The sequence below is a fragment of the Rhincodon typus genome, chromosome 31, assembly GCF_021869965.1.
Source record: "Rhincodon typus isolate 14 chromosome 31, sRhiTyp1.1, whole genome shotgun sequence".
Classification (NCBI taxonomy): domain Eukaryota; kingdom Metazoa; phylum Chordata; class Chondrichthyes; order Orectolobiformes; family Rhincodontidae; genus Rhincodon; species Rhincodon typus.
Window position 1 is genome coordinate 14,415,098 of NC_063362.1, and position 14,698 is coordinate 14,429,795.

Genomic DNA, 14,698 nt, shown 5'->3' on the forward strand with positions numbered 1-14,698 from the left:
TTCAGAAGGGTCACCGGACCCGAAACGTTAACTCTGTTTTCTCCTTCACAGATGCTGCCAGACCTGCTGAGCTTTTCCAGCAACTTTGTTCTTGTTCCTGATTTATAGCATCCGCAGTTCTTTCGGTCTCTTATTTAAGATATGTATACTGAAAGGAGAAATTAGCTGATCTTAGTCAGCATTTTCACTGAATGCCATGACTAGCCTTTCTGATTCCAGCCTGATGTACACGCATCTTGATGAGGACAGAATTGGGTTTAACTGTAATGTTCTTTACAATCAAATAGCTGGTTGATTCTATTATGCCGGGGCTTAAGAAATTACCACTTTGGCCAGGCACTACGAGGCTGCCTGCTCCCATTGTAACCAGTCCAAAAGAACAGTCAGTGCCTTGACAAGTACTGGGCGCAGAAAATTATGAGACAGAGGAATATCAGAGCCACAATTCTACACAATTACCTATGGCAGCTCAGTTCTGAATGTTAATTGTCAAAAGAAAGTAATTAAGAGGAAAAAGAGATTAGCTAACTGTAGAGCTGTATCCCTTTATAATATTGATTAAGTTACTGGAATGCATCCTTTCAATCCTTAAAAAAAGGCAAGATCAGATGTGGACATGTTGCACTTAGTCAGTCAATGATAAAACTATTCGAAGTAGATCCTCCTTACCCTAACTATAGATACTCCTGACCCAATGTTCACCAGCAGGTAGGGAAAGATATCTGGGTGTGTTGTCTGAAAGCGGAATTCAGGATCTGCATGCTTCACATACACAAAGGCCTCATGTGGAATATTTCGCAGCACAAAGTTGCAACCTTTTATTAGGCAAGTCATTTCGTCTTCCTTATCCACCCTGCAAATAAGTTCAAAGAGAACGTTAGTCTTACTCAGATGGAGACCCAAAGTACAAAGAATCACATCAATAAGGGCAACAACAGTACCGTGTAGACTACAGAAATAAAACTCAACAGATAAGCATTAGCCATATAGCCTGCCACATCACAAAGGGAACCAATTTAAAAAACTCCTGAAACTAACATACTGCACTGCCCTCAGTGTGAAAAGCACTGCATTAACAAAATCAAAGCAGCAATGAATTCTCTTGCACAGTGCAAACCATGCAACCTGACAAGATAAACAACTCTTCACTCCCACCACACAACCACCTACCTCATCCCACTAACTGCAACTTTCTCCCTGCCTTTACTCTAAACTCTATCTTCTGACCATGCCATCCACTATTTCTCCAAAATCTTCCACTAGTGCTTATCATTACTCTGCTCCCAAGAGGAGACTTGTCATACTTACATTAAGTGATGTCTGTAAAACAAAATGCCTGTATAACTTTGAGATTCTTGGGTGACCTTACTCATGAATCACTGAAAAATAACATGCAGGGACAACAAGCAATTAAGAAGGCAAATGATACACTGACTTTTATTACTAGAGGATTTGAGTAGAAGACAAAAGTTGTCTTATTGCAATTACATAGAGTTTTGGTGTAGACCACACTTTCAGAGTTTTGTGCAGTTTTGGTCTCCTTACCCAAGGAAAGACAGACTTGCCGCTAAGGGAATGCAACAAAGATTCATCAACTAATTCCTGGAATGGAGGAGTTACCCTATGAAGAAAGATTAAATAGCTTATATTCTCTAAAGTTTAGAAAAATGAGAGGTAATCTCAGTCAAAAATTTAAATTCTGACAGGGATCGACAGGGTGCATGCAGCAAAGAGATTTCCCTTGGCTAGGAGGTCTAGGAACAAAGGGAATAGTCACAGAATAGAATCATAGAGTCATACAGCACAGAAATAGGCCCTTCGGTCCAACTAGTCCATGCCGACCAAGTTTCCAAAACTGAACCCTTTTTCTGAAGAAGGGTCCCGGCCCGAAATGTCAACTTTCCTACTCCTCTGATGCTGCCTGGCCTGCTGTGTTCCTCCAGCTCTACACTGTGTTATCCCAGTCCCACTTGTTTGTGTTTGCCCCATATCCCTCTAAACCTTTCCTATTCGTGTACCTATCCAAATGTGTTTTAAATATTGTAATTGTACCTATATGACCACTTCCTCTGGCAGTTCATTCATCATACGAACCACCCTCCTTGCGAAAATGTTGCTCCTTGGGTCCCTTTTAAATCTTTCTTGTCTCACCTTAAAAATATGCCCCCTAGTTTTGAAGTCACCCACCCTAGGGAAAAGACCTTTGCTATTCCCCTTATTTATGACCCTCATGATTTAATAAATCTCTATAAGGTCACCTCTCAACCTCTACATTTCAGTGATAAAAGTCCCAGCCTATCCTTATAACTCAAGCCCTCCAGTCCCAGTAAGATCCCAGTAAATCATTTCTGAACCCTCTCCAATTTAATAATATCGCTCCATGGGAGCAGGCGACCAGAACTATACACAGTATGCCAAACGTGGCCTCACCAATGTCCTGTACAACCTCAATATTATGTCCCAGCTCCTATACTCAATGGTCTGAGCAATAAAGGCAAGCGTGCCAAGTGCTTTCTTAACCAACCTGTAAATCTGTGATGCAACTTTTAAAAAATTATGTACCTGACCCATAGGTCTCTCTGTTTGACGACACTACCCAGGGCTCCACCATTGATTGTATAGTCTTACACTTGCTAGTTTTACCAAAATGCAATATCTCGCATTTATCCAAATTAAACTCCGTCTGCCACTCCTCAGCCCATTGGCCCAATTGATCAAGATCCCTTTGCAATCCTAGATCACATTCTTCAATGTCGACTATACCATCAATTTTTGTCATCTACAAACATACTAACCATGCCTCCCAAATTCTCATCCAAATCGCTTATATAAATGACAAAAGTGGACCCAGCACCGAGCCCTGCAAAACACCGTTGGTCACAGGCCTCCAGTCTGAAAAACAATCCTCCACACCCACCGTGTGTCTCCTATGTCAAGTCAAACTTGTCAACTGGCAAGCTCTCCCTGAATCCCATGTTATCTAACTTTACTAATTAGTTTACCATGTGGAATCTTGTTAAAGGCTTTACTAAAGTCCATGCAGATAATGTCTACCGCTCTGCCCTCAATCTTTTTGGTAACTTCCTCAAAAAACTGTTGGGAGCGGGGACAGTTAATCAGGTAGGATAGGGACTCCACTGCCTTCCCATCACTGCTCCGATTAAGTCCATAATGGGAAAGCCTGAAGCCCACTGAAGGTCAGCTCTGCTGCCAACCTGCTCTAAAACAACTCACACCCACCTCAACATCCACTTGACAGAGTTGTTACCTCGGTCCCTTAACCAATCTGAGCACGTTTTCAATAAAACCACGTATGCCTCAATTGCTTTTAACTGGCTGCCTGCACTCAGTGGTCAGGACTTCTGCCACCAGGATCTTTACAAGTTGCTGTTTTATATCAGCAGAAGCTTTGTCGTGGATAATTCAGAATCTAACATTTGATGGTTATGACCTTACTCCACTTCTCACCCAAGTCCAATTATGGTTACATAATTACTGGATGAGATCAAGAGTTTAACAGTTCTTCAGGTTGTTGCTGACTGCACAGGATGAATTGCTTGGCTTGGGCTCATTTTCATTTTAAAAAACTGTAATTGCTAAGATCAGGCAAATATGCCAGGTATTTCAATTCAGTGTTAAAATAGGTACTTTCAACCAAAGACAGCTTCTTCTTAAATTCCAAATGATTGTCTTCAATGTGTGCGTGACAGGCAGAACGTGGTGAAATAATTTACCAGAGCCCAGCAAATGTCCTTTGGCAAACCTCACAATCAATGAAAGGATATGGCTTAAAAGAGAAAAATGATACAGTGTAACACATTATTCTTCCTCTCAAAAGAAAGATGGAAGATGACTTAATACAGCCTTTTAAAACTGCGAAGGAGTTTAAGTTAAACATACAAAAAATACAATTCCATGCGTGGAAGACCAAAACTAGGGGCCATTAATAAATCCAATGAGGAATGGAAGAGATACTCCTTTATCCAGAATGTGGTTAGAATGTGGAAATCGCTATCAAATGCAGCAGCTCAGGCATACAGCGTGGATAGTCTGTATATTATACATTCTCTGTATTATGTAAATTTGAAATGTTACTAGAAGTGGAAATATAGAAAAATCAATGTTGGAAACTGCTGCTGTTAAGCAACCAATTAATAAGTTCACAATGATGCTAATTAATAGACTGTTGCCATCCTAACTTCAGTATTTTGTGTTCCTGAAGACTTGCTTCATTTCTTACATGCATTGTCTGACCTAAAATGTCACCTCTTCTTTACACTAATGAAACCTTTAGTTCTTACAGTACACTGACTTGAAAGAATTCGGGAATTTACATATAGATAATAATCAATTAAAACCTTCTAACTGATTAAAGATTTGACAGAATCTTAGGTTTTTTAATACAGTCTCATCAATGGTGTAACCCTTTAATCTTTTACTTATAAAATTCTGTGTCTGATGCTTCCTCTCTCACTAAAACTTGAGGAAGGAGTAAGGCTCTGAAAGCCTGTGTTTTCAAATAAACCTGTTGGACTATAACCTGGTGTTTGTGTGATTTCTTGTGATTTCTGACCTTGTCCACCCCAAACCAACACTGCCACCTCCACTTCACTTCTTTACACAGCTCTCTGAAGTAGGACACATTAGAAACGCATATTCAACATACCAGATTTAATATACCAAACTCCTATGATGTTGCAGACAAGATTAAGATCAAACTAACATTCAGGTGAAGCAATTACACGGAGGGGACATCAGACCAAATATAGTTCAAAGTCTTTTTCAAAGTCACACCTCCCACCCATCTTATTTCTAATACAAATTCCGATATCCCAATTTACAATGGCATGGTAAGCTATGTACTGCAATTATATCTAACAAATGGTGGTGCTACAACACAATAGGCTGGAGAGTGTAATTACTGCTGAACAAATTTATTTGAACAATTTTCATTATAAATGTGGACTCGGGGCGGGGGAGGATCAGGAGAGAGTTAACTGGCAGTATATACAAATGCAATTTTCTTTCTTAAAGATTATAAAAATACAAGAAATATATAGTCTCATATTCATAACCAATACCTTAGGTGATGGAAAAAATAAATTGGTAGGAAGTAATGTTTAATTACACAAAACATTTTAATATACTTGAGTTGCATCTGATCTGAATACGCTACTGACCCAGCAGTAGGCTGATTAAGTGCAATTAACATAAGCCAATATCCAAAAGTCACTGTAATGTGTGATTTAGCAAAATATGAAATCAGAAACAGTAAAGTTTTCATGTTGTTGCCTCACAAAGGAAGGCAAGTGGCAAGTGTAAACATTTAGCATAGAATTGTAAATAACAATGCAGCAAATAACTCAAAGGTAACCAAAGAAGACTTATCTTGCAGTGCACCAAAACCACCTAATTCACAATTGACAGACTCAGAGGTAAAATATATGGCCTGTTGAAATAGAAGATACTTAACAAATATTTGATTTCTATTCCAAGAATTTAGAAAATAATTTTAGCGGGCACAATCACAAATAGTAAACAGGAAGGAAATAAAAGAAAAGCACGTATATAGCAGGTTTCATGACCTCAGTGCATTGCAAAAGAGTTTTACAGCAAATAACGTTGTTTGAAGTGTGATCAATGATGGAATGTAAGAAATGTGGCAGCTAATTTGCATGCAGGATTCCACAGCTGGAAATGAGAAGAACAGATATTGTGTTTTACAGAGTTGGCTGAACAATGGAAATTGGTAAAGGCAGCAAGGAGAACTCCTTTTCTCTTTTTCAAGATTGCACTGTGGGATTTTTTTAATGTTTGCCTAGGACTAGAAACTGAGTTTTGGTTTAACAAGTCTTCTAAAAGACAGCATCTCTAACAACACTGTGATTCCAGTAGTTAAGTTTTCCACTGTGCCCAGAAGACAAGAAAGATTGTTTGGAGTCTACGTGATTCAGTACTCCTTAGTATCAATGTGACTTGTTCTCTTAACAACGTTTAAGCTTTCACTTACTTTAGTCCCAGCTTTTTCTCTATGAGATTCTTGAACTTGTGAGCACCACCTCCTGTGGCTTTAATCACTTTGGTCTCCGTGTTCACCAGGTGTGCTTTGATGAAGTCCAGACACGTTTCTATATAAGCGTTTTCAAATTTAACAAAATGAAGTCGGGCAGTGATCTCTTCCTGAACGGAGATCTCGTACAATGGTTCATCATCAGGGACCTTTGAAAAACATTAACACGCTAGCATGATCTGAAACAGATGCTGTGGAAAACCATGTTTTCTAGGAGATAATATAATACAACTGGAATAATAAAAACCTAACCCAATGGCACCTATTATAAGAGCTGCCTAGATTGAAAAAATTAAAATAGGATTAAAAAGTAGTGGCTAAATACAAGTCTATTTACCAATCAATAATGTGAATCAACTGTCCCGTTTATCATTCATGTGGGGAGTAATTGTTTTTGAAAATAGTTCTTTGCTGTAGGACTTGCAAAGATGATTGTTCTCTTAGACTGATGAACCATTTTCATCAAATTTCACATGTATGCTGATGAAACCCAATTCCACCCTGCCACAATCCCTCTTGATCCCTCTACAGCATTAGCATTTTCCAACATCCAATCCCAGAAGTGCTGGATTCTCACCATAAACTTGGAAGACCCAAGCCATTGTTTTTGGCCCTTGCCATAAAATCTATTCACTAGGTAAAGACTCCAACCCATACCTATTTATTGCCTCAAGCTGAATCAGGTGGCTCACAGTCTTGGTATCCTATATGAGTCTGAACTGAGATTTTCATTCCCCATCCATCATCAACATAACCTCTTTCCACTTCCGAACCATTCCTCATTTGAGACTTTGTCAGCTCATCTGCTAATAGTCTTTGTTACCTCTGGTCTTGAATATTTCAGTGCACTTCTGGCCAGCTTCCCATATTCGACCCTCTGTAAACTTGATGTTATGCAAAACTTTGCTGATCATTTGTCGCTCACACAAAGTCTCATTCAGGCATCGTCTTTGGGCTCGTATAGTGGCTCCAGTCCCCAATCTTTTCTGTACCCCTCTAAATATGGACATCTAAGCATCCTCGATGTAAATTGCTCCACCAGTGAGGATGTGCATCTTTCTTCCTTTAAAACCTACCTCATTGACAGAGTTTTCTGCTATCTGCCCAATGATATAGACTATATGGTTCAATGTCATTTTGAATTATCACACTTCTGTTATAAATGTCTTGGGGTGTTTTATTGAAGACACTTTAGAAACAGAAGTTGCTTTATTATATGTCATACTTACTTTACCATAATGATCGAAGGATCGCACTTTTGCAACCTTGTGCTGCACTGTTGAATAGTAGGCCAGCTTTGTCAAGGAGCCACCTGTTAACAAAAGACATTATTCTGGTTCTGTTTACAATATATAGCATGGCAGCTCAGGGACTGCAAAACAGAAACAACTCCAAAGCAGTGACTTTGTGCCAACATGTAAGAAAATTATTCTTGTGCCAATATGACTCAACATCCTGCTGCTCCTAATTTACCAGCTCAAACTTCTCCAAGCTCCCATGCTATGATAGGTTTGTAACCACTGGTAATTTACCTGGGGCTATTGGCTCAAAATGCTCTTGATTAGCAAGTTGAAAGAGCTAATTTCATACTTTTATTGTTCAGCAGTCTTATCTCTCCTGAACAGGAACACTAAGCTACATACTAGCTTATCGTTTTATTTTATTGTCAGTTCTTTGGTTGAAGCAGAAAACTGCAGCTGCTAAAGCCATTCTTTGCAGTACTTCTGCACACTGTCATTCATTATTGGAGGAAAGATGAAAGCAGCCCACAGATTTTTTTTTTTCACCGACAATGCCTATTCATGGGAAAAAAGTCCAGACAGTGGAGATGTAGCCAGATTACTACAAGCTCCTACCAAAGACACATAACTAATCTGGTTCCTGCTCAAGAAATATGAACTGTAAAGTAGACCATGGTCAAATGGCATACATTTTATCATTCTGTTGTTTCTCCTGATTAACTTTCAATTTTCTGCATCCCTATATTTCTGCTACAAGTACAGATGTAAATGACTTTAGGAGAGTATCAGGAGTTAGCAGAGAACTGGTCTAGAAGAAAGCCATTAGAAGCAAGTTTTGTATAAATAAATATAATGATGTTGCCAGGAATGGAGGGCTTAAATTATAAAGATAAACTGGGCCTTTTCTCACTGCAGCATAAGAGTCTGACGGGTGACCTTATAAAAATCATGAAGGACATTGATAAGGTAAATAGCAAGAGTCTTTTCCCTCAGGTGGGGGAATTCAAAACTAGGGGGCATACTTTTAAAGTGAGAGGAGGAAGATTTAAAAAGGACATGACAGGCAACCTTACTGCACAGAGAGTGGCTCGTATGTGGAATGAACTGCCAGAGGAAGTGGTGGATGCAGGTACAAATACAACATTTAAAAGACATTTGAATAAGTTCATGAATAGGAAAGGTTTGGAGAGACATGGGCCATATCCAGGCAAGTGGGAGGAGCTTGGTTTGGGAACATGATCAGTGTGGCCTAGTTGGACCGAAGGGTCTGTTTCCATGCTGTACGACTTTATGGCTCTCTGATTTAAAATGACATATACACAGACACATTCAGGTAAATGAAGTGTGCAATAATCTGCTCCTTCACACAAACCCTCAGTGGGCTCAGAAATAAAGGATGCAGCTCACTGTGAATCCTTTAAACACTTTGCCATTAACGTCTTCGATGAAGTTTTTGTTTTAAAAAGCATGTCAAGTAAATAATACTCATTTATCCACTTCATTGAGAAATTATTGGAATAGCATTTCTTAATGGTTCTGGTGAAAGCTATCACCTCTAGCACTGAACTGATAAAACTTCTCCCCTGAGAATTAGAAGAGTGCAGAAACAGTTATTGACATTTTTTTGGGATGCGGGGGGGTTGCTCAACACACTTCTTACTCATGCCACAAATCACTTTCAGCTAAAAGGGCAATCAGGCAAGCAACTTGACCTGTCAATGCTGTTCAAGCTATAGTAGCACTCTTTCTTTTAAAAAAAAGGAAACTTTCACCCCACACTAGCAGGTGCTAGCTGGAACTTGGAGCTTTGCCTGAGCATCCATTCTTCATGTCAGTCGAGGTGGGACTTTTGCATTTCTCAAAGGCAAACTCAACCCTCATCCATCGTGCATTCTTTTCAAGCGGAATCATTGAATATGATTAGAGGATGAATTTGTTCCTTCCTAATCCAGATGTATTGATCCCAATCGTATTCCAACTCCTGGCACTCTATTCCTGCCCTGGCTCAGAGCATCAAAATCAGAAAAGACCGTTTCTCAAACCTAGGTCCTGCTGACTCATCTATTTTACAAAACTTGCTCAAATGCATAAATTAGGGCTCATTTTACATTTCAGGGGTCCCTCCGTTACTACTGTGAAAAAGCACAGAATGTTATAGCACAACAGGAACCACTGAAACTGAAGCAACATGAAATCAGTTTTTTTCTAAAACGCTATCTGATTAGTAGTTCCTGCCTCTGAGCCAGAAGCTCCAGGTCAAGTGTGTCTCCAGGATTTAATGGTAAGGTTAGTGCATTCAGAATATGGCCTTCATACTGGGTATCAATCTACAAATCATCATACATTTACCAATGGCCAGTGGTTAAAGCAGATGAGATTCCTGGTTAGCCATGCAATGATGAAAGAAAATTGGAGATTCTATCAATGCTATTCTTTACTCCAGGATAACAATCGTATGTAGAAGGCTGGGATGCCACAGCAACCTGGATTCCTTGGGAAAGTAGTTGACTGGATGACCATGTGGATAAGGTTGGCACGAGCAGCATGAGGTTCAATTCCCTGGGGTGGATTTGAGACACGCCTCCTTGCCATACTCATGGTGGAGATCATAATGCCGTGGGCTGAGCCTGCCTTTGGGTGGAGAACTCATGAAGAACCTCATTAATTTTACTGTTATGCTGTAATCTGGAAGCAATGCAATTTCTTTTCCTTTTTGAGTTTCAAATTCCCCTTTGAAAGCCAGTGTTGAATCTGCTTCCACCATCCTTTCAGGCAGAATATGCAGATCATAATCTGCTGTTTGCAGAAAAACTCTCCTGATTATTTTTGTCAATTTTCTCAACTTGGTCTCGTCTGGTTTACCATGTCTCTTACCAATAGAAAGTTGCTACTTACTTAATATTTTTAATCAGCCTATATGGACATGTTACGACACCTCCATGACAAGTGGGATTTAATTCCAGATGTTGTGGACTAGGAACACTGTCATAGCCCCACAAGACCCTAATAAAATGATTTTAATGCTATCAACCACAGAAACCAAGCACATAAAAGGAAAACGAAAATTGCTGAAGGAGCAGAACGGTGGCTCAGTGGTTAGCACTGCTGCCTCACAGCGCCAGGGACCTGGGTTCAATTCCACCCTCGGGCGACTATCTGCGGGGAGTTTGCACATTCTCCCTGTTTCTGCATGGGTTTCCTCCGGGTGCTCCGGTTTCCTCCCACAGTCCAAAGATTTGCAGGCTAGGTGGAAAGGCCATGCTAAAAATTCCCATAGTGTTCAGGGATGTATATAGATTAGGTGGGTGATAGGGGGATGGGTCTGGGTGGTATGCTTTGAGAGTCAGTGTGGACTTGTTGGGCCAAAGGGCCAGTTTCCACACTGTAGGGATTCTACGAAAAAAAAATCAAATAAAAACAGAAAGTAGAAATATGCAGCAGTTCAGTTATGAAAGGGTGTACCTGTTGTGATGAAAGCTCTCCAGTTCCTTTCATCTACAGATAAAATGATGTAAGGATTTGAAACATTTCTTTTTTGCATAAATTTCTCATGACAAAGATTTTTAAATGCTGAAATCAGACCAAATGTCTCTGCACTTCTTTTTATTAACGGGAAAATCTGTGGACTACTGAATCAATTTCTTCCATTCCACAAAACTGAACTGCAATCTGTATGTCCTGCCATTAAAGTAATAATGGGCCTCTTGATATTATAGATTGCTGTTTAGTTTAATTTATACTTCAGCCTTCCAAAGCAAACAAGTCCTTTAATGGTTTCAAAGTCAATTTTCTTAAGTAGACACAGACAATTCTGCAGGACTTTCTAATTTCCTAAGGGAAACCATTCAACCATTTTAAGTGAGTGGGATGATGCATGATAATCTTTTGTCATTTTTTTTCCACACATTATTCAAATAGGTGTGAAGTACTGGTGCAGGAGAGTGGGAAAAGAAGGAATGTCTCAAGGGCAATTAATGAACAAATCAGGCTGAAAGCCAATTAATTTTCTCAAGAGGTTCACTAGCTATTTCCTTTTTGCATGAGACATAAATTTCAACTTCTCAGATATTTCAGGTGAAAAAAGGTCATAAGCAATTTAGCCACATACAAAAGGCTATCTGGTTCCTCACCTGTGCTGAGTAATGTAATCTTAGCCAGACTAGCAATAGCCCATTATCAAACATCCTGAAATAAGGGAGATGACTGAGGAAAAAAAACTTCTAAAGTTTATTTTCCCTCTTGAATATTATTGGGAAATACTAGCCACGTAATACCCTGATCAACACCTAGCATGTAATTTTGCAAAATAGTAAGTGGCAACAGGGAATCATATTCCAAGAAAGTCGGTTTTTTTAAAAATCAGAAAGGCAGTGGAAAAATAAATTCCTTTAATGACTGGAGTTCAACTTGAATGTTCAGTAAGTGAAATCTAGAAATAACAGTAAGTATGTGCAAATTGCCCCTTCATAAATTAAGCTCAAAATAAATGCATTGAGGTCTTAAGTGACTTGGGACATCCAACAATTTGCGTCTATATTGTGCCTTTAACATAGTAAAACACAAGCAATTATCAAAAAATTGACAGTGAGTTACAAATGGAGGTATGCCAGATGAGCAAACGTTTGGACAAAGCTAAGCTTTAGGGAGTGTCTTAAAGGGAGAGAGGTTATGAATGCAAGATGAGTTTTGGAATACCAAATTCAGGTGCGAATTATACAATAAATGGCAGAACCCTTGGCAGCATTGCCATACAGATGAATCTGGGCGCATAGGTCCACAGATCCCTGAAAGTGGCAACACAGGTGGATAAGGTGGTCAAGAAGCACGCTTGCTTTCATCAGCCTGCGCATCGTATATAAAAGTTGACAAGTTATGTTACAGCTGTATAAAACTTTAATTAGGCCACATTTGTAATACTGTGCTCAGTTCTGGTCACCATATCACCAGAAGAACGTGGATGCTTTGGGGAGGGTGCAGAAAACGTTTACTAGGATGTTTCCTGCTCCGGAGGGTTTTAGTTATGAGGAAAGGTTGGATAAACTCCGATTGTTTTCACAAGAAGGAGGCTGAAGGGTGACCTAATAGAGGTCTACCAAATTACGACATGCATAGCTAGGGTGGATAGTCAGAGGCTTTTTCCCACGGTGGAAAGGTCAACTACAAAAGGGCACAGATTCAAGGTGAGAGGGGGAAAGTTTAGGGAAGAAGTGTGGGGACAATTTTTCAATACAGAGTGGGTGCTTGGAAAACACTGCCAGTGGAGATGGTGGATGCAGGCACGTTAACAACATTTAAAGCATATCTTGATAGATACATGAATGGGAGGCAAACAGAGGAATAGAAACTGCATAAAAACCAAAAGAACTGTGGATGCTGTATAGCAGGAACAAAAACAAAGTTGCTAGAAAAGCTCAGTAGGTCTGGCAGCATCTGTGAAGGATAAAACAGAGTTACCGTTTCGGGTCCGGCGACCCTTCCTCAGAACTGTGGAATAGAAACTGCATATGGGCAAGTAGTAGATAATGACGAGGAATCAACGCAGACGTGGTGGGCTGAAGGGCCTGTTCTTATGATGTGTTGTATTGTATAAATGGTGAAGTAAAGAAAATCTGTGAAACTTGAAAGATCAAAGTTGGAGGAGCACAAAGATCTCAGAGGGTAGTTCTGAGGTAGATGACAGAAATACAAGGGGAGCTAGATAAGGGATGGATTTGGACACATATCAATATTTGAAAATTAAGCCACTGCTGGACCAGAAGCCAAAAAGGTCATTGAGCACAACAGTGATACATAAATGGGATGTCTGTAAAGTACAAATTGCTGTTGTACACAACTATTATCCAGCTGGAAAGATTAAAACTACTTGATCCCTGCTAAATAACTATCAACTGCTGAAATAAGTCAAAATACTACAGATTGTGGAGATCTGAGCTTTCGCAGCGGCTGTGGAGAAAAACAAAGCTAACATTTTGAGTACAACTTTTTCAGAACTGAAGCAGGCTGGAAAAGTGAAGGCTCATTGGACTCAAAACGTTAACTCCGTATTCTCTCTAGAGATTCTGGCAGAGACCGACTGTGTTACTCCAGCACTCTGCTTTTGTTTCAGACTTTTAGTATTCTCAGTTGTTTGTGTTTATTATTATGGAGATAATAATTTCTGAAGGTTGGCGTACATGCTCTGCAAGGTATGGGTCATTACGCCAGATGACAATCGAGTGCTGAAGGTGGGTCAGATTTCAGCACGTAGCTGCCACCAAGGTGGCTGCATGCTCTGACTTCAGCGGCCGTGTAAAACACCTGTGCAGGTTGGTGTTCTCTCTGTCTCGGTTGAGCTGTCAGAGCAATGCCTGATGGGAGTGGTAGTTTTCGCTGTCCGTAATTTTAAACACGCACCAACAAGGTGCATCGGCGCTGAGAACTGCAACTCCCAGGCGGCGCTGCAACAGGCCGCACATGCGCATCGTGCCTGCCCGCTTGTCGCACCCCTATCTCCCAATCCTCTCAGGCCAAACAGTTACCTGCCCCTTCTCATCTGCCCCTCACTCTCAACACCGCCGCCTCACTTCGTTTTCTGCTCACCTATGTCGATGGCGAAGCTCTTGGCATTCTCCAGGTTGCGGAAGATCTCGTCGGGCGGCAGCGTGATGCTTTTGTCCAGGCCATCCCGCGCAGAGCGGGACGTTCGAACAGCTCCGACCGCCTTCGTGCGATCCGCCGCCATTGCCGTTCCCACTGCGCCCTGCGTCATACGTCAGACGCGCGCTCATCAGGGAAGTACGTGATGTTACACGCCAGGCGAGGCAAGGTTGTTGCGTGTTCTGCAGCGCTGGCTCCTGGCTCTGCTGTTTGGGTGATTCTCCCTGACAGAGGGAGCGCAGTGCAACTCTACAGATCCCCTGGAAATATTACAAAAGGCGTGGAAACCGCTGTGAATACTGGCACCCCCACAGACCCCTGTACAGTTAGAAAGCCACAAGATCCTCCGTTGTCTTTACACAAACATTGCATGAAACGGTATATGAAGATCTCAAACCTGAGCAGCAGTTCTCCCCAAGCTGCTCCGAAGACTTAAACGATCTGCAGAGGACACGTAAAAGCAGCGGAGAAAAGCCACCTGTCGTTTTCACACACCAGCCCACCCCAAATAAAAGCCATTGGGAAGTAAAGCAATCCCAAAAGCAGCGTCCTCCCCCCCAAACCGAAATGCCCGTTTTAATATGGGTTGTTCGGATCTCTGTACAATTCAGGTCAGGTTAGACTTCAAGGTTACTTTAAAAACATGTCTACTAAGAGATAGAAAGAATTGCAGATGCTGGAGTCAGAGATAACACAGTGTGGAGCTGGAGGAACACAGCAGGCCAGGTAGCATCAGAGGAGCAGGCAAGTT

At 40.8% G+C, this 14,698-nt stretch overlaps 1 protein-coding gene across 6 annotated transcripts in view; it reads right to left on the minus strand.

Annotated features, from left to right (window-relative positions):
• The window catches only part of pank4 (pantothenate kinase 4 (inactive)), a 60,758-nt gene extending 46,695 nt beyond the window's left edge, over positions 1-14,063 (minus strand). For all 6 annotated transcript variants that reach the window (XR_007265301.1, XR_007265300.1, XR_007265302.1 and 3 more), the window contains exons 1-4: positions 13,891-14,063; positions 7,300-7,382; positions 6,011-6,219; positions 670-853 (exon numbers count right to left, since the gene is read on the minus strand). Coding sequence is in view for 3 of the 6 variants with exons in the window: in XM_048615091.1 (XP_048471048.1) it covers positions 670-853; positions 6,011-6,219; positions 7,300-7,382; positions 13,891-14,059 (645 nt within the window). In the remaining 3 variants the exon portion in view is untranslated. The remainder of the gene's footprint in view (positions 1-669; positions 854-6,010; positions 6,220-7,299; positions 7,383-13,890) is intronic.
• Between the last annotated feature and the right edge of the window lie 635 nt (positions 14,064-14,698).